Source organism: Gopherus flavomarginatus, chromosome 15, assembly GCF_025201925.1.
Source record: "Gopherus flavomarginatus isolate rGopFla2 chromosome 15, rGopFla2.mat.asm, whole genome shotgun sequence".
NCBI classification, from domain to species: domain Eukaryota; kingdom Metazoa; phylum Chordata; order Testudines; family Testudinidae; genus Gopherus; species Gopherus flavomarginatus.
The window spans coordinates 4,211,421-4,230,453 of record NC_066631.1 but is presented as its reverse complement, the minus strand read 5'-3'; the positions used below and the strand labels follow the sequence as shown (position 1 = coordinate 4,230,453).

The window sequence follows — 19,033 nt, the reverse complement described above, 5'->3', positions numbered from 1 at the left end:
CCCCACCCTGACTGAACGCTCTCAGGTGTGCCCCGGTGTGCATTAAGTTATCACCTGACACCTCTTAGTCCCACCCCCTCTGGCTGAGAAGCAACCATTTAATTATGACACAGGTGCAGTAACTGCAACTGACTGCTTTTAACCCATTCTAGCTCATGATGGGGTTTCACCCCATCATAGGAAGGGACCATCTTTGTTATGTGTTTGTACAGCTCCTTGCCCCATAGCTCATGACTGAGGCTCCTTCATACAAATCAATCAATCAATAGTATAATGTATCCAGAATGACTCCCCACCCCGCCCCAGCGTGCACCTACAGCTCCATGCAGGAGGTTGGTATCTAGCAGATGTCCCATTCTCTTGGCAGACATCAATCATCTCTTTCCACTCCCCCTGACCCTCTGCTTTTTGTCCAGCTATTTTGTGAGCATTTGGATGTTGCAATTGAATGGGTATCTTCATCTCTCTTCTCTGGAGGGCTCACAAATACTTTGCCCCAAAGAGAGAGAACTTCCCTGAAGGTGGCTTGATTCACAAGGGTGAATCACTACTTTCCTATCCTGCATGGACCACTTTGTAAGAGTCTCTTTCAGGGACCCATTTAACCTCCCAATCCCCCAGCTCTCCCTCTTCGGTTCTCAAATTACAACATTCTACAGACCACAGTTTGCAAATGACTGAGCTAGAAAGTAGAAATGGCTCCTGGGGTACCTTTTACAACTCACCCATCTGTCCCAAGTGAAGGTCTCAGAATACAGCAATTTCCACTTCCCCAAGAAGATCAAGACTTATTCTGAATTAATCGCCCTAAGGGGCAGAGTTTCTGAGCTCCTCCTGCTCTTTCCCCAGACACACTGATGTTTCAGACTGTGGCTTGATCTACTGCTGGGTGCTTAGTACTTTGGAATCTCTGACCCTCTTGAGGTGCTGGAATGGAACCTAATTTCTTTTGAAATTCTGGCCTCAGCAGCTAGATTTTCAGATGTGCACTTGGAGTTACTATTTAAACTGCTAAGTTTAACACAGTTTTGTGCCTACACAGATGCATCATCTGCTGACACAGCTCTGAATACAGCCTTCACATCCTCACCACCCGGGCTTTCTCCTGCACCTCCATTGTCTGATCCCTCCTCCCACAAAGTGGACCTCTCTCCATCCCCTGTGCATTCGACCAGCCTGTGGATTTGGGAGGCACACCTAGGGCATACAGACCAGGGAGAGAACAGCATGGGCATTGCCGAATGCGTAGAGAGGCCCAGCAGTACGTCTCCATGTGCACTCAGTGGGGCAGTCCATGGCCAAGTGGAGAGTGAGGAGAAAGCACTGGACAGGGTGTTTTGCTCACCTCCAGCCTTGCCTGGCCTACATCCACATTCTGAGCAGATCTATGTACCTGGGCAAGTCCAGACATTTGAATCTGCTTCTCACACAAATCGAGGATCTGAGAATAACACACCTATGTTCAGAGCACAGAGAACTGAGCATCCTGTAACTGAGCAGAAACCTGCCTCTGCGAACAGGCTGGAGAAAGAATTAGGCATCATCATCCAGGAGATGCGGACAGCAAGAATCCACCTGGCTAGCATAGCTGACTCTCTGCTGGCTTTGTCCTCAGCATTCCTGCCAGCTCCTGTGGATGGCACAGGTCCATAGGGGAGAATCTCGGAGCAGCATATTCTCTTAGAAACCTCTTCTGCGTTCTCACACTCAAAGCTGTGGAACAGAGAAACAACCACTCCCTTCTTTATTTTTCTCTAAAAGCATGTGTTCTGTTACTAATATTTAATGTCTTTATTTAAAAAAATGCATAAAATGTATTTTTTCCATTTAAAAAAGGTCTGTTAACATATTTATGTCTTAACATTTTATTTCTCTGTTTATTAAACTTTATTTAAAAGGCCCTAAATGTTTAAAAAGCCTACTTTCTTCTGAAAAATGTTATTTCTAACCCTAATTTTTTTAAATGGCTCTAAATGTGAAAAAAACCCAAGCAGCCATAATGTGCCCAATGAAAAAGAATAAATAAATGGCCATGATGCCCAAACCTTACACGTTCAAAAATGAGAGCTGGAATGGCGCCTGGAAACCAGTCGAAACGTACATGGTGGTGAAAGGTATAGAGCCCTTTACTTTTGTTCTCTTCTTATCTTGCAAGATGGCAAATGTGGAATCAAGGATGCCAATCTCATAGTGTACAACATTCTATTTCACAGTTGTGGAAAACTAAGTAAAACCACCATGATGTACTCTAAAGTAACAGTTAAACTTGGCAGTAGTCTTTATATTATATACTCCTGGGGGAATTCTTTGCTACAGTGCATGCACATAATTAATGAGCCATGCACGTTTTTAGCCCAGAAAAAAGCTTCTGCTGAAATGTTGGTGCAGTTCTGCCTTTTGACCACCAGAGGGTGCTAAGGCCACAGAACAAAGCAGCAGCTTCTGGCCAGCTAGGGAAGAGAAAAAGCTTGCTTTCTTCATAGCACCTGCCAGACCAGGTCAGGAAACAGGGGCTATGGGGAAACACAGCATATGGTGTGGAGGTGGGGAGGGTCAGGCAGGGGCTCATAAGGGCTAGTGGGGGAGGAGAGACTGGGGCAGAGGCTAAATGTTGTGCCCCTTCCCTGATGCCACCCCTTCCAATATATGGTTATGTTCCATTCTAGGGGGTCTTGGGTCAGGAAGACCACCTCTTTTCTACCTGAGAGGTGTAGGGAGATGGGTTACTTTTGGCCATAGTCACTTTCTTGCTGACTTCATGTCTCTTCCTTACACCTTCCCCTCCACTCCAGCTGTGTCATTACCTTAGCAACTCCTTGCTTGATTAGGTCCCCTTATCTTCTCTTGTTACTGAAAGGCAAGGCTAGCAGCTCGTGTGAGTGGGTGTGGCCTCATGCTTTCACTTACATTCTCTTGCTTGCTTATTTAGCCTGTTTAAATTAAAAAGCCAGAAGCAAGATTATTATTGTTTAGTTTTTACCCTATTTACTTCACATTCTCCTAACAGCTGTAAGCCAGGCTTTAAAGGAATTATTACTCAGTGCTGTATTAATATGCCTAGTAAGGAAGCTATTTGTCAAAATACAGTTCCTGAATCTGTTTGTTATAGACATATTGCTGACAGGTATTTTGAAATAAATGACCAAAAATAATTGAAACTGTTGTGATTACAGTGTGATATTTTGACAAATAAAATATGCAGAATTTTTAAATATTGTGTGTAGAATTTTTAAATTGTTTGTTGCAGAATTCCACCAGGAGTAAATTATTGATTTTAATTGTACATCTATCATCACTGATCAGTGTGTTAATATCAGACACTTTTACTACTTAAAAGCTCTTGTGTACATTGATGCAGCAAAAACTACATGTTTGGTGATCTTTCTGGGACTTTGGATGTTTTTCCTGCACCTCTGCTGTGAAATCTACTAAAAATTTCCATGCCAAAATCATAGCCTTACACATCAGCACTTGAGTGGGTTAGCCTGTGTCCACACTGCAAAGTAGATGACCTCCAGATTGAGTGTAAAGCATCATCCTGGCTCTAGCCCACAACCCAGCAGTGCCAGATACCCTGCGTTTAGAGTGCCACCAAACTCAGTTGAAAGGGTTTGGTGTGGATGAGTGGGGAGTTGGGGCAACATCTGAGTAAGCACCTGGGCTAACTTTGCAATGAAAACAGGCCCTTATAGACTAAGGAAAAAGTTCTCCAGCCCCCACTGATTTGGGATTTCTGGTTCAACTCAGCACTGAGCCTACTTACAGGGTGTGACAAGGTGCAGGGGCCTTACCTGCTCCCAAGTAAATAATGGTTAACTTCTCCTCAGCTTCCCCTTTCTGCTGCCCAGGTGTTGAAAGGAGGGGCTGTAAGACTGGCTTCTTGAGAGACGGAAAGTGGAGAAAATGCATCTGAGAAGGCTGGGCTCCACATCCAAGGGTCATACAAGAGATGAACTCCAGACTGATCCTAGAGAGGAGGACCTGGCTGACTGCACATGGACCTTTCTCCTGCATTGTTTGATCAGCTTACCCCAGGTGCGCCTATCTTATGGGTTCTTCAACTTTCGTGCTGAACGAACACCAAAGGAAGCTTTCCTCAGACCGATTTCTCAGTGTTGTAGATTCCCTGGGACTGCATAGTTACAGTAGTTGAGATCTCCAGGGACAAATAATCAGTTCCAGCACCACCAATTACAGATGAACAAAGCCTCCATGACAAGAAAAAAGGCTATTTCATCAATACCTACAAAAAACCAAAACCCTCATGTGCTCTAATGAGACACTCTGCTTCCTGATTCTAGTGAACTACTATAACCTTCTTCCACAACCTACTGCTAGAAACAGAAACTTATAGCAGAAAGTCAGTACAAAATAGCCTCAAAATAAATGACAATCCTTATCAGCACTGAACAAAGCTTTAAATGCAACAGTATAAAGCAGTGGTCCCCAACCTTTTTTGTCTGGTGGGTGCCAGACGACGAGCCATGAAGGACTGTGGCAGCAGACAAGCATCCGCCAAAATACCGCCGCCAAGTGGCAACATCAATAGGTGTTGCTGCCGAAATGCCGCCAACAAACAGCGTCATCTAGAGGAATCGCTGCTGAAATGCCACCTCTGGATGATGCTGCTTGTTGGCAGCATTTCAGTGGATGCTCATCCGCCGGCCAGTACATGAGTGCCCTTAGATGCACCCGAAGGTGCCATGGTGCCCGTGGGCACCGTGTTGGGGACCCTGGTATAAAGTATGAACTGCTGATTAGAGGTTAAAGTAATTACAATGAACTGAGGGATTGATAGAACAGAGAAGGAAAGGCCCTAGGAGGCCATGTGGTCGATACCCCTTGTAGTAGGGAGAGAAGCCTGGAGCACTGGGCCTGGAACAAGAGCTAAGGGCTGAACTAGAGTCTATGAACCAAAGTCAGGTCAGAGATTAAAGCAGATGCGTATAAGCTCACTGTCCAGTAACCAAATGTGGCAAAGTTGTTGCTAATGTACTAGGCACTGAAGAATTACATCAATATATTCCAGCCAATCCAACGGAACAGAGAAGCTAGTTGTTCCTGTCTTCAGCCCAGCAAAGCTTACCAGATGGTAACAACCAGCAGTAAAGGCAACCTAGAACATGAATGAATAGTACAAAATTACCTTTGAAGGGTTAAAAATGAAAGATTAGACCAGCTCCCCAAAGAAAATAAGCTACACCGGCAAATGGAGTCTTTTGCAGTATAAATGTCTATGCCTGTGTTTTTGCCAGCACAGCTGTGTCTGTTAGCAGGAGATAAAGTAGGATTTGTTCCCAATCTGCTGGCAAAAGCCACGTGTGCAGGTGTGATTATACAGGGAAAACCGCACTCTTACCAGTCTAGTTTATTTTGCTTAGGGGAGGGGCTGGAATAGACTGAACTGGCACAAGTACCATTTTGCTCATCTGTGTCCACACTCACAGTTCTTTGCCGGGATAGTATATTGGCAAAGCTTTACTGCCAAAGTCTTCCAAGTGTAGACCTGGCCTGAGTATAAATTTACCCCCACACAATCAATAAGTGCCAAACCTTGTCTGCCTGAAGTGAAGAGTCAAGATCCTCTAAAAATGGGAGAGACTCTGAAACTTGATACCTGTCCCTGTGCAGAGAAACACGAGACTCCCTGATCACAAGAGATGAGTTGAGGTGATTATTTAACTTGTGCTTTTCAGGTCATCTTCACTCATCTGTCCTGAGTTTAGTGGTTTAGTCTGGAAGAAGAAATGACTAACAGGGGTATTAAATATGGAGATGGTATGAAATTGGTAGGAGCCGCGAAGAAAGAGAAATAATTCAAAGGGACCTGCGGAAGTTAGACATACCGGGCAAAATGCTACCTACCCATGTGCAGCCATTTGTACAAATCAAGATTGTTAAGGTTAATCCTGGAGAAATCAAGTGCTGGTTGTACAAAAATACAGACGAGTGTACTGCACAGTTTGACTGATTGCCATTGAAATCGTTTGAATACGAGTAATTTTACCAGGTGTCCTGGTAAATATGGTCACCCTACTAATCTGCCACCATGAAAGGGTCATTCTGCAGCTCTACAAGCTGATTCATTCCATCGCTCAGACCTGTGCTGTCAGCAGCAATCTGTCCCGCTGCACTTCCTGGAGTTACTGCTTTCACAGCCCAGTTCTGTATGGGTCTGGGAGCGACACTGCAGCCTTCTTTTACTCTGTAAGGAACAGCATTCAAGACATTCCTGTTCCTCAAACTCCCGGGCTCCAGCTTGATTCCCACCCCCACCGCGTCTCCCAATTCTTCCATCCAGGCAATTCCTACATCCAATCTCACTGCTCTGGGCCCCTGTTAGAGACCCAATTCCCCTCCCCCATGCATCCATCACCTCCCAGACTTTACTCTTTGTATCTGTCCATTTTGTTCCCACAAGCCAGTCCAAGTTCTACCTGCAGCAGGCACCTCTCTACCCTCCCCTACTCACAGCATCCGATTCTAACCTCACAACATGCCAGCCCAGAGCCAGCCTTAGAGGTGGGCCACCCGGGTGTCATGGTCAGGGGGATGCCGTGCAGCAGTACAGAGGTTACAAAAATTCCAGGGACAATAACAAGACTCAGCAAGCCCTGCATCTCTTGAGAGTAGCTGGAGTGGATTTTCAGTCCCTCACTGAACCCCAGCCTGTTCTGGACTGCAGCAAGGAACCCCCCACTGATGCCAACCAGAACCCTAAAGAGGAAGAGATTGCCCAGCCAGTCAGGATATCACCAGTTCACACAGGTAGTGCTGCAGACCCAGGAGATGCCGGATTGCCAGCCAGAGACCCATCCTGACACTGCTGGGAAGGGGACCTTTCCCCATAACTATTAGGGGCTATATCAAAATACAACCCTTAAACAGCTTTATTCCAGGCACCCTCAGGGCACCGCCGTGTTGGGTTGCTGTGCATTAGAGGAATGCTTCAAAGCAATTTCTCTAAAATATCAAATCCTACAACCATCAGTGAGACATGTTACTCACCCCTCTTCCTATGCTGCTTCCTGCTCCTTCCCACCCACCCAAGACAGGGGCACCACACTAGTCTAAAAAAATATAAGTCAAACACATCGGCTGCACAGCAGGCATGCTTAGTGTAGCGCCAGAGACAGAAAGTACTTGGGCTTACCTCAACTTTTAGCTGCCTTGAGATTTGAGGAGGTACATTGCCTAAAGAAGGCTACAGAGACATGTTAAATGTGTAGCAATATTAAGGCAATCATGGCTATCTGATCCCTTGGACTTGGAGCCATTCCTGCAAAATTCCATTGATTTTGCAGTGCATGTTGGGCTGCTCTGCAGGTATCACAAAAGAGAACTTAAGGCAAAGACATGACTATTTTTCCATGCACATTGCAAGGCAATGCAACTAACTTGGCTCTACCTTTACAGCTTGTGGTTCCCTTCCACTCCGGCATCAGCCTGGCAAAGAGCGATAGAGAACATCTTCCCGGTTTGCCCATGGCCTTGTTGAACAAGATCTTGCTCTGCCTTTGGAGAGATGCCCTCAGCATCATATTCCCCAAGTACAGACAGCCTACAGCTGTGCACATGAGCTTAACCTGCCCGCAGCTCCCACCCCCCTCACCTTCCCCAATTCCCAGTCCACCACCAACCTGGCATTTCTACAGAGGCCCTATACAAGGAGAGAAGCAAGGTGGAAAAATATCTTACCATCTCCAAGCTTTGGTGGTCCCATGTGAATGGAATTCCAAAACAAAGGAAAAGAAACACTTTGTTATTATTGGCATGGAGACTAGAACTGAGACGACAGTTACTTGTGCTGTTTCTACTCCTCCTCCCCCCCACGGTCCTGACACATCGCTGCCCACATGGACAGAAGCATTATCCATGGCTGAATGCCAGGCAAATCTTCAGGAAGGGGGGAAGAGAGAGCACATGCACGTGAGAAGGCATATTTGTGTCGGCATCTGTAAAGGCAGAAGACGACTGAAGAGTGGAGGGAAAGTTTCCTTTACCATGACACCAAGATGAGGATAGTGAGCTGTGGACAGAGCGCATTGACAAGATAGTGACGGTGATACAAAGGCAGACAGCCCTGCTAGAGAACATAGCGGCACTAAATTCACAGGCAACCCAACATAGCCATTTGAGGACACTGCACACTGGGAGCATCCGTCCCCAACTCCAGGAGCGGATTTCTCCCTCACCAGTCTATACCACACTGGAGTTTTCGGTTTAATTTTTTTTTATGTGTACAAACAGCTGCACAGAGGTGGGGCTATTGAGCTGTTTGCTGATGACATCACACCTCTGGCCAATTAAAAGCGCCAGTGGCTCAAATTTCAGTGCTGGTTCCAGCCCAGCATGCTTCAGCTGACTATGCCATGTTGAACATCCACTACGCAAAGGAGCCACTGGAACTCCTGCTGTTGGAGCCTTCCTCTGCTCAAGTCACATGCAAATACTGATGGTTAAAAACTAGCCCAGCCCTTGGAATGAAGCACCACGTCGGCTCATTTCACTTACAAAAAATGTTCATTGTTTTCTTTCTCAGCTAAATGATTAATTCCTCCAGACAATTAGCAAGTTTGATAAAATACCATTTTAATTCCAAAGATTTACTAATTTTTTTTATGCTTAAGAACAAAAAAATACAACAGCCCTGCTGGTGTACTGTCAGATCAGATATTACCCCCTCCCCCCCAAATCAGACAACCAACACAGAATATTTTCCAGGGATGTGCCCAGCCTAGTGTTAAAAGGCCAAAGCCACATGAATCTCGTCACTTCTCACTGGAGACTGTTCCACAGCTGTTCTGGTATCTCATGCCTCTGCAGTTACAACCCAAAATTACATTTGTTTTTCTCTTCTACAGAGGCACAAAGCAAGAGTCCATGGGACAGCTGGGAACAGAACTCAGTGCTGGACTCTCAGTCACAACTTCTAATTCATTAGTGATATTCTGAGCTAGACTCAGGCAAGATGACTGTACAGTGACATACCCGAAAGCAAACATCTCTATACTGTTGTCTTATCTTCAGCACCACTCACGCTAGCTTTCTTTACCAGTGACGACTTGTATTTCAATTCACTTTTGCCCACATGCAGCAGTTTTCATTTTCCTACCTAGCCTGTTGATTTCTACACATATGGGGTGCCTAATTCCCCCCAGGCTCATTTGACTTATTTCTCTTTCCTCAATAGCATTTGCAGCTTGCACCAGTTTTATACCATCTGAATATTTAATGACCATGTAAGTTAATCCCTCTTCCAGGTGGAACAGTCCCAATGACAGATGATTGAATACATGACCTGAAAGCAGAACCTAAATAATCACCTCTGATCCATTCTTGTAACCAGGAAGGGGGGGGAGTCTATTCTTTCTCTGCACATGGACAGGTATCAAGTTGCAGTCTCTTTCCCATTTTTAGGGGAGCTTAACTATTCACTTCAGGCAATCAATGCTTTGTTATATACTGTGTTGGAGTCCTACACTTGTAAAACTTTGCCAATATCGCTATACCAATGTATTATACCAATATACAATACCCTCAAACTGCTGCTAACTTGGACTCAGGTGATACTGGCAAAATAGCATTTTGCTGGTATAATTTATTACAGTGTCCGTCCTCATCCCCACACAAACAAAATATATTCTACTGGTAAAAGTGCAAATTTTGACAATGTAACTGTGTCCACATTAGGGGCTTTTACCAGCACATTGTTCACTCACAAATCACACCTCATCACACCCTTAATAGACATAACTGTGCTGGCAAACTCTGTAGTGTAGGCATAGTTATATTGGCAAATGAGTCCATTTGCCAGGATAGTATATTGTTGGGGAAACTGGTATAATTTATACCAGCAAAACTGTTGCCAATATAAGAAGGTCAAGGCAAGTTTCCTAGAGACCTTAATTCACTTCAGTATAGTGAAGTTGAAGAACAACATGACATTTCTGACTGAAGGTTCTCTCACCTATTTATAGGATTTTCCTTCTGTGTGAATACTCTTATAGTCAAGAGCGTGGAGTTCATATGGAAGCATCTCTTACAGGTTCTCCCTGGTGTGAGTTCTCTGGTGTTTAATAAGGTTGGAGCTCCGATTGAAGGTTTTCTCACAATCACTGCATCTAAAAGGTCTCTCTCCCGTGTGGATTTTCTGATGCTGAAGGAGATGTGAGCTCTGAATGAAGCTTTTCTCACACACTGGACATTTATAAGGTCGCTCTCTAGTGTGAGTTCTCTGATGTTGAATTAGATGTGAGCTGTAAATGAAGCCTTTGTCACAGTCAACACACTTGTAAGGTTTCTCTGCTGTGTGGTTTTTCTGATGGAGCATAAGCTGCGAACTGTGACTGAAACTCTTCTCACAGCGAGGGCATGTGTAAGGTCTTTCCACATGGTGGGTTCTCTTGTGCTGAAGAAGGCGGGAGTTGCTGTTGAAGGTTTCCTCACACTGGCTGCATTTATAGCTCTGGTCTTCCACGTGGATTAGTTTGTGTTTATTTAGCACTGAGCTTCGGCTGAAACTTTTCTCGCACTCAGGACATTTAAAGGGTTTTTCTTGCGTGTGGACTCTCTGGTGCTGAATGAGATGGGAGCTCTGGTGGAAACTTTTCTCACAGTCCAGGCATTTGTAGGGTTTTTCTCCCCGGTGCGCTCTCTGATGGAACATCAGGTGAGAGCTCTGAATGAAGCTTTTGTCACAGTCGGGACACTTATAGGGTCTCTCTCCCGTGTGGATTCTCTGATGCTTAATAAGATTTGAACTCTTGTTGAAGCTTTTGTTGCATTCGGAGCATTTATAGGGCTTCTTTCCTGTGTGGCTCTTCTGATGTTTATGAAGGTCCGAGACAAGACCAAACCACTCCTCACAGCCATCGCACTTGTAGAGTTCCTCTCCTGCGTGCATTCTCTGATGCAGAATGAAATGAGACCTGATCAGAAAGGTTTCCTCACATTCCCCACATGCATAGGGTTTCTGTTCTGTGTGGATTCTCTGATGTTTAATAAGATTTGCACTCTGTACAAAACACTTTGCACAGGTAGGGCATTTATAGGGTCTCTCTCCTGTGTGGAGTCTCCGATGCTTTATAAGGGTTGAGCTCCAGCTGAAGGTTTTCTCACAGTCGGGGCATTTATAGGGTTTCTCACCTGTATGGACTCTCTGGTGTTTAATAACCGATGAGATCCAGCTAAAACTTTTCTCACACTGGGGGCACTTGTGGGGTTTCACGCCATTGTGAACATTTTGATGCTGAATAAGCCGTGTGCTCCGAATGAACCTTTTCCCACACTTGTCACATTTGTAGGGTTTCTCTTGAGTATGCGTTCGCTGATGATCAATCAGCTCTGATCTCTGTCTGAAGCTTTTCTCACACTCGGTACACTTATAGGGCCTCTCCCCTGTGTGGATTCTCTGGTGCTGAAGAAGATGTGAGCGGCGAGTGAAGCTTTTGTCACACTCAGTACATTTATGGGGTCTCTCTCCTGTGCGGATAGGAATGTTTTGGCATTTGCTGAAAGGTCTTTCATTTGGATTGGATTTCTCCAGGCTCTCATCCTCTATGTTCCTGTGTTGACCGGCTGGTCTGTGTTCACCCTCACACATATTTCCCTCATCAGAGCTATTTGCTTTCTCTCTTTGTGATAAATTCCTGTGCTCTGCCAAACCCTCAGAATTTCCCTGCTGATGATTCTCTTCAGTCTTCCACTTGATTCCATTATCTGCTGGAATAAATGGAGAATCCAGATGTTACTTCAACACACAAAGAACACTGGACTTGTGAATGTAAAGCATAAACATACAGCATATCATGTTGGCGTTCTGACTACAGGCTCTATTAGAAAAGCTGAACATATTCCTTCCATCTTCCTTCAGGAGTGTTGTATGTACAGGAGGTAACCGTTCACCTGAGGCCACAGTGCTGAGTACAGTGGGAATACTGTGTCCAGTTTTGCGTGCCACACTTGAAGAAAGATGTGGACAAATTGGAGACTGTCCAGAGGAGAGCAAAAAAAATGATAACAGGCTTAGAAAACCTAATTTATGCAGAAAAGTTAAAAACAACTGGGCGTGTTTAGTCTGGAGAAAAGACGACTGAAGGGGGACCCCATAACAGTCATTAAGCACGAGAAGGGCTGTTATAAAGATGATGGTGATCAACTGTTCTCTATATCCACAGAAGGAAGGACAAGAAGCTTAATCTAAAGCAAGGGAGATTTAGGTTAGATATTAGGAAAAACTTTCTAACTCTAAGGATAGTTAAGTACTGGAACAGGTTAACTGACAAAGCCCTGACTGACATGATTTAGTTGGTGTTAGTCCTGCTTTGAGCAGAGGGTTGGACTAGATGACCTCCTGAGGTCTCTTCCAACCTTAATCTTCTATAATTCTATTAACTAAGGAGGTTGTGGAATCTGTCTCATTGCAGGTTTTTCCGAACAGGTCAAACATTTGTCAGGGTTGGTTTAGGTTTCCTCGGACTGGGTCCTGCCTCAGTGCAGGCAGATGAACTAAATTAGCCTCTGAAGGTCCCTTCCAGCTCTACATTTCTATGATTCAGAAGCTCCCTCTCCACCTCCTGGCTTAGCTAATGTTTCAAAGCTCTACAAAGGGACAAGACAATGATATCCACTATGTCCTGCCATCCCACCTGACCACTCAGAAGTCCAAAGGGGGGGGGCTACAATCCAAAGCCAGTCAAGATAGGTAGGAATCCATGACAGACACCTGCCAAAAAGATGTAATAATGGCTGGCTACTAAGCTGACTGGAGGGGACAAAAGCTGTGTCAATAGAAGCTCATGAAATGCAGCCTTCTTTCTCAGCTCATTACCTCACTCAAAGTTTCTGAAGAGTTCATTAGTTATTACTCACCAGAGGAGACCCCTCTAGAAAAGCCTCTTTCCCTCGAATCCTGGTGAGCTCGGACACATGGCTCTTCCTCATGTTCAATCAGGGACACAATGTCCGATTTGTTGACAGGATGCCTGTCAGCAAAAAAAAGAATCACACGATGTTTTCTGTAACTTGGCAAGCACAGAGTATTTGGTATTTTGTAAAAGTCTCATTCAGCATTACTGCTTCCCAGGATTGTCCTTCCAATGGAGCATTTCAACCTGTCCCCCAATATATTAGCTGCCATATTGTTTGTAGTTTTGTTATTTTGCAACATTTCCTATTGTTTTCCTGTCCTCATTGGCGTTTGCAATTCTTCCCAGTTTAGCATCACCACCTAAATCCATTGGTATGCTGCTTACCTCCCCATCCAGTGCAACGACCACCATTTTAAATGCTGGACCAAATGCTGCCGTAACCTTCTCCCAGCCCGGAACATGGCTATTTGTTGTTAATTCTAGTTTGTGATCTTTGGACTGTTTTATATCCAAGAAATTGTTCTCCTATCCCATCCAATTTTGGGAGTAAGGTTTTGCAATACTCTAGCAAATGTTTTACTAAAATACCAATATCAGTCTCTTTAATAGGTCTCTTCTGTCATATGATTCCCAGAATCAATGGCCAGAAGACATTACTGTGATAATCTAATCTGACCTCCTGCATACCACAGACTATAGTCTAGGAGATAAAGGCCCCAAAAATGAATACAGCATTATTTAAGGTGAAGCTGTACCACAGATAACTTTGTAATGTTTTCTGTCTGTCACAGTACAGCCTAATATCTTAATTTCTTACTCAGTAACCACTACATACTGAGCAAACTTCTTCACTGATGTGTCCACAATGACACCTTGATCTCTTTCCTAAGAGGTTACAAGGAACTGGGATTGAGATTCAATGTATTTCTGCAGGAGAGTCATAAAAGACAAACACCACATAACTGTACAGAACTCTTTGGCCACGAACAATTTAGATGAGAGACAGGCAATTTCCTGGCTGATTGTGTGGATGTTGAATTGCAGAAAATTGAAATTGCTTCTATTAGAATATTGACTCTCTTTCCACATGGAACATCCCTTATTTGCACCAATGCATCACGTACAACGACCCAGCAACTCACTTCTGCTTCTGAGCTAGACAGAGATGGAGAAGTACAGCCATTGTCCTAAACCGGAAAATACTGTAAAGAGAGAGATTAGAGCTACCTTCTGTATTTTGAGTCTCCATTGACTGGAGCAGATTCCTCCCGCCCCCAAAAGAATGCAGGTGCAAACGTGAGAAAAACCCTGTTCTGAAGATCACTCAGGCCCCTTACAGCTCATGCCACTTCTGCAAACCAGTGAACACAGTAACTCCTCGCTTAACTTTGTAGTTCTGTTCCTGAAAAATGCTACTTTAAGCAAAACGATGTTAAGCAGATCCAATTTTCCCATAAGAATTAACGTAAAGGGGGGGCGGTGTTTAGGTTCCAGAGAAAATTTTTTCACCAAAGACATTTTGTGTATGTATATACACACACACACTCTAGAAGTTTTAAACAAAATTTAACACTGTACACAGCAATGATGATTGTGAAGCTTGGTTGAGGTGGTGGAGTCAGAGGGTGGGATATTTCCCAGGGAATGCCTTACTGCTAAATGATGAACTAGCACTCATCTGAGCCCTCAAGGGTTAACACATTGTTGTTAATGTAGCCTCACACTCTACAAGGCAGCACGAATGCAGGGAGGGCAGACAGCATGGCAGAGACAGAGACACACACACACACACAGTGTGAGAGAGATGCGCATTGCCCCTTTAAGTATGCTGACCCCGCTCTAAGTACATTGCCTTTATAAGAAGATTAGCAAGTTGAGACAGCAGCTGCTGCTAGCAAGATCCCTCCATCCTGAGCCCTGTCGTCTCTCTCCCCCTTACTTGCTCTGTGGAGATAAGGTACAGAAGCAGGGGAGCTGGGGCAGGAGCAAGGGGACACCCTAATGTTAGCACCTCTCTTCCCACCCCCCGCTCTGCACAGCAACCAGGAGGCTCCCGGGAGCAGCACATGGCAGTGGGGGAGGGACAGCTGAACTGCCCGGCAATTGATAGCCTGCTGGGCGGCTGCCACAGAGGGAATTTAGGGGAGCTGCCAGTCCACTCTAGTTCTAAGCGCCCACCAGCTAGCTCCAACAGACTGCTCTTTCTGCAAGCAGTGGACAAAGCAGGTGGCTGCCAAATAACGTTATAAGGGAGCACTGCACAACTTTAAATGAGCATGTTCTCTAATTGATCAGCAATGTAACAATGAAACAACGTTAACCGAGACGACTTTAAGTGAGGAGTTATGTAATAATTTTTACCCAGTGAGACCAAAGTCTTGTCGTTGTCCCTCATCACATCCTTCTACAGCAACTTCTGCCATCCTGCTAGCTCCTCCCACTCCTCCTCAGGAGAGCTAGACAGCAATGTCAAACATAGCCTGAAATGAGAAATGAAACGCTCTGGATCCAGATTCCTGGCTGCAACCTTCAGGCCGATGGGGGAGAGACACATGCAGTCCTTGGCACAGAGAGCTGTGAAATGAGGATGTGATTCCAGCTTGCAAATGCACAGAAAGCTTGTTATTACATACTGACTTCCATGTTCTTCCAGTAGCTAAGAAGGAAGTGCAGCCAGTATCTGAGGCCTACAACAGTCTTAGTTCTTGTTAGTGCTATGAGAGATGAACAGTCTGAGGTGCTGATCAGCCGCCAACTGATCAGCTAGTAGAAAGGATTGAAGTTTAAAAGGCAATATTTATGAATATTTTTACAAATACAAGGACCAAATTCCATTTATTTTGATTTGCGGCCTTTTGTTATTTATTATTCTAAAGGATTCGGGCATTTTCTGGGGATTCATCAAGTTCTCTCCAAATCCCAAAATCACCATACGTTTTTAAGCACTACTGATCTTCATTTGAAAATCCAACATAAAAAAGTGGAAACAACAAGGAGTCCTTGTGGCACCTTAGAGACTAACAAATTTATTTGGGCATAAGCTTTCACGGGATATAACCCACTTCATCAGATCCATGGAGCAGAAAATACAGTAAGCAGGTACATGAAAAGATGGGAGTTGCCTTACCAAGTGGGGGGTCAGTGCTAACGAGGCCAATTCAATCACAGTGGATGTGGCCTATTCCCAGCAACTGACAGGAAGGTATGACTATTTTTGGTAGTGAACCAGGGTTATTCCCAGTTCTCTTCCTGTTTAAAAATGTCTGTGGTCCACTCAAGGATCAAAAGCAAACCCCTGTAACTTGGGCAACCAGCACCATGCAAATAAACAGTGATCCGCTGATGAGAACCACCCCATGGATGAAAATCTGTTGCCCAAAAGATGCAGCAAACATCAGGAGCAGTTCACAAATGAGTCATTCTCCAAAGTAGTAAATGTGCAACATACGTTAATCATAAAAAATCCTTCCAACAGCAAGCACTGTCAGCTACTTACTTGGCACATACTTGATAGACCCGGTCAAAGTTTTTCATTAAAAAAAATTTTTTTTTGGTAAAAAATGGGGTTGTCAAAAAACTGCACTCTTTCTCCCACCCATCAAACATGTCTTTGGAGGAGGTGAAGATTTAGTTTTCAGAAACACTTTCAAAACAAATAAGTTCACGGAGAGGTTATTTTTCAGTATGTCTGCAATTATTTGTTTAAAAATGGTGGGGAAATGCCCTCTATTTTTTCCTCCCATCACCTCCCTCCCCCATTTTTCTCATTAGAGAAGTGTGAGGGAAAAGAACATTTACATTCAAAAGTAACCTTTTTCCTTTGAAAAGCAAGCCTGGATAGTGCCTCTTGCTCACATGTTCAAGGTCACACTGATCACCAGATCTGGAGTTGAGAAGGAATTTCCTCCAGCTCAGAACGGTGAGAGCCCTTAGGGTCTTTTCTGCCTTCCTCTGTAGCATGAGGCACGGCTCACCTGCTGGGATTTCCTGTGCACAGCTCATCTAATCATTCCCTGATATCACAGGGACTTTGGCCTCACCTTCTGTTCTCTTTTTCTCACAGCCAAAATATTTTGGCCCAACTAAAGTCTTTGGGCTTAATACAGTTATTGAGATGTAGTGGGAGGTCAGACTCAAAGATCTGATGGTCCTTTCTAGATGTAAACTCTACAAAACTTTTTTTTTTTCTAATGAGAAAAAGTGTTTTTCCCCTCACTTTCTCTTATGCGTAATTTCTTACCTGTTTCCCCTACTTGGAAAAAAATTGTGGCAGAGGGGAGTTTAAAAAGAAAGTGAAGGATTTCCCCCACCAAAATGAAATTTTTTTTTCACTGAAACACACATTTTTGCATTGCACACACACACACACACACTTTGTTTTAAATTTTTTTCCACAGAACATGAGTTTTGACCAGCTCTAACACTTAGTTACCAACAGCATCTGCAAGATACAAATCAGAGCTCTTCACTGTCACTCAGATGAGTGAAGGAAATCCCCTGGAAAAGCTTCTCCCAGGTGCAGCAGGGAGAGTTAGACAGTAACACTGCCATTAAGCAATGTTTTAAATACAGCTGGTTTGAAACACATTACACAGTTCAGGAGAGACACAGGATACACTAGAATCCATCACTTTATCCTCTGTCCACAAGCAAAACAGTCCAAGCACTTCACTGTCAAAGCTCTACTTGGGCAGAGGTGTCTCTGGCCATTCCCCTTTGAATCAGGCAGCGTATGTTTCGCAGCTGTAGTTCAGAAGCCAGTGGGTCATCTGGGGCAGGTTTCACACAGGGACACTGCCAACTGAAAACAATATTGGCTTAACTACAGACTTGCTTAGTTACTTTTGCAGAGATCAAAACAAGAGGAACTTCAAACAAAATTCTTGCTTCTCCCTGAGAGGGTCATTCAGCAGTTCTGCAAACCAATTCATTCATTCGCTCAGATCTGCACTGTCAATGGCAATTTGTCCCTCCACACACCCTGGGAGTTGCTGGGAGAGTGCCCCAGTGCTGCTGCATGGCTCTGGGAGCAGACACTGCATTTTCTTTATACTCCTCAAAGGAACAGCATTTCCTGCATCTCAGACCCCCAGGCTCCAGCCCGATTCCCAGCCCACAGCATCTTCCAATTCTCCTCTCCATGTCACTCCTAAATCCAATCCCTCTGCTTCAGGCCCCTGTTGGAGACCCAGTTCCCTTCCCCCACGCATCCCCCCAATTCCCTCCTCCATACTCCACTCTTTGTATCTTTCCATTTTGCTCCCCCACCTTCCCTACCAATCATAGCTACTCAGTCCATCCTCACAGCCAAGGTGCGTCACGGACACCTTGACCTCTCCTGGCTCCCGTCCCCTTCCTCACACCTATTGCTCCACTTGGGGAAACTGGAGCATTTCTCAGGGCTTGTCTACACCGCGTGCCGGATTGGCAGGGAGCAATCGGTCCCAGAGGGGATAAATCGAGCGCTGAGCGCTCTCCCGTCGACTCTGGTACTTCACCGGAACAAGAAGAGCAAGCGGAGTCGACGGGGGCGCGCCCAGCGGTCGATTTACTGCCGTGAGTAGATCTAAGTACCTGGACTCGGCTCCGCTATTCACGCAGCTGAAGTTGTGTCTCTTAGATCGGCCCCAGGCAGCAGGAGACGAGCCCTCAGAGTTCCCACTTCATGCCCAGGGCTCCCCAGCCTCCCAACTGAACCCGCTGGTGCTCCCCCCGGGCACTCCCCCAGCCTCCTCCCGCCTGCTCGCCCATCCCAGCAGCCTCCAGTCACCCCGCCGCTCCTGAACTCCCACCCCCGTGGCGAGGCCGCGGCCCTGCCCGAGTCCCGGGAGCAGCAGGGACACCGCCCCCCCCCCCCCGACAGTGCCACGAGCCCCGGGACAAGCGAACAGCCCCGCGGAGGGCGGGCTCGGGTTCTCCGCCCCTTGGCGCCCTTGGGAAGGCGAGTCCGGACCCCGGTGCGGTGCGGGCCGGGCCGGGCCCCTCCGGCGGGAACCCTGAACCGGGCCGGGCCGGGCCGGGCCGCCCCGGGGACCCGGCCCAGCCGCCGCCGATCAGCCCAGGCCCGGCGCAGCCCTCCCGCCTGCCCCAGCCCGCCCCGGACTCACCTCGCGCCGCCGCCATCGCGCGCCGGGCCCGGGCAGCGGCAGCCCCGCCCCTCC

At 45.8% G+C, this 19,033-nt stretch overlaps 2 protein-coding genes across 12 annotated transcripts in view; one reads left to right on the top strand and one right to left on the bottom strand.

Moving 5' to 3' along the window:
* The window catches only part of LOC127034696 (zinc finger protein 746-like), a 13,476-nt gene extending 11,823 nt beyond the window's left edge, over window positions 1–1,653 (top strand). For all 6 annotated transcript variants that reach the window (XM_050923862.1, XM_050923861.1, XM_050923860.1 and 3 more), the window contains one exon: window positions 1,043–1,653. In XM_050923862.1, the coding sequence (XP_050779819.1) occupies window positions 1,043–1,653 (611 nt within the window). The remainder of the gene's footprint in view (window positions 1–1,042) is intronic.
* LOC127034668 (zinc finger protein 883-like) lies at window positions 124–19,033 on the bottom strand. Of its 6 annotated transcripts, none has more exons than XR_007769456.1 (5): window positions 18,980–19,033; window positions 15,234–15,352; window positions 12,874–12,986; window positions 9,971–11,724; window positions 124–1,713 (listed from the first exon to the last, which is right to left on the bottom strand). XR_007769456.1 is itself a non-coding variant. In XM_050923792.1 (4 exons), the coding sequence occupies exons 2-4, from the start codon at window positions 15,293–15,295 to the stop codon at window positions 10,043–10,045; spliced, it is 1,857 nt and encodes a 618-aa protein (XP_050779749.1). In that variant the 5' UTR covers window positions 15,296–15,352; window positions 18,980–19,033; the 3' UTR covers window positions 8,572–10,042. The 6 variants fall into 6 exon arrangements, 1 of the variants encoding a protein (XP_050779749.1); XR_007769453.1 differs by lacking the exon at window positions 124–1,713 and adding an exon at window positions 1,730–5,116; XR_007769457.1 differs by lacking the exon at window positions 124–1,713 and adding an exon at window positions 1,730–5,116 and having other exon boundaries at window positions 9,971–11,721.

Excerpts from the sequence above, each read along its gene's own strand:
- LOC127034668 (XM_050923792.1), bottom strand. The coding sequence starts at position 15,295 with ATGGCAGAAGTTGCTGTAGAAGGATGTGATGAGGGACAACGACAAGAC. Across the intron at positions 12,987-15,233 it reads CAAGACTTTGGTCTCACTGG|GCATCCTGTCAACAAATCGG; the intron begins GTAAAAATTATT and ends TTTTGCTGACAG. Across the intron at positions 11,725-12,873 it reads TTCTAGAGGGGTCTCCTCTG|CAGATAATGGAATCAAGTGG; the intron begins GTGAGTAATAAC and ends CATTTATTCCAG.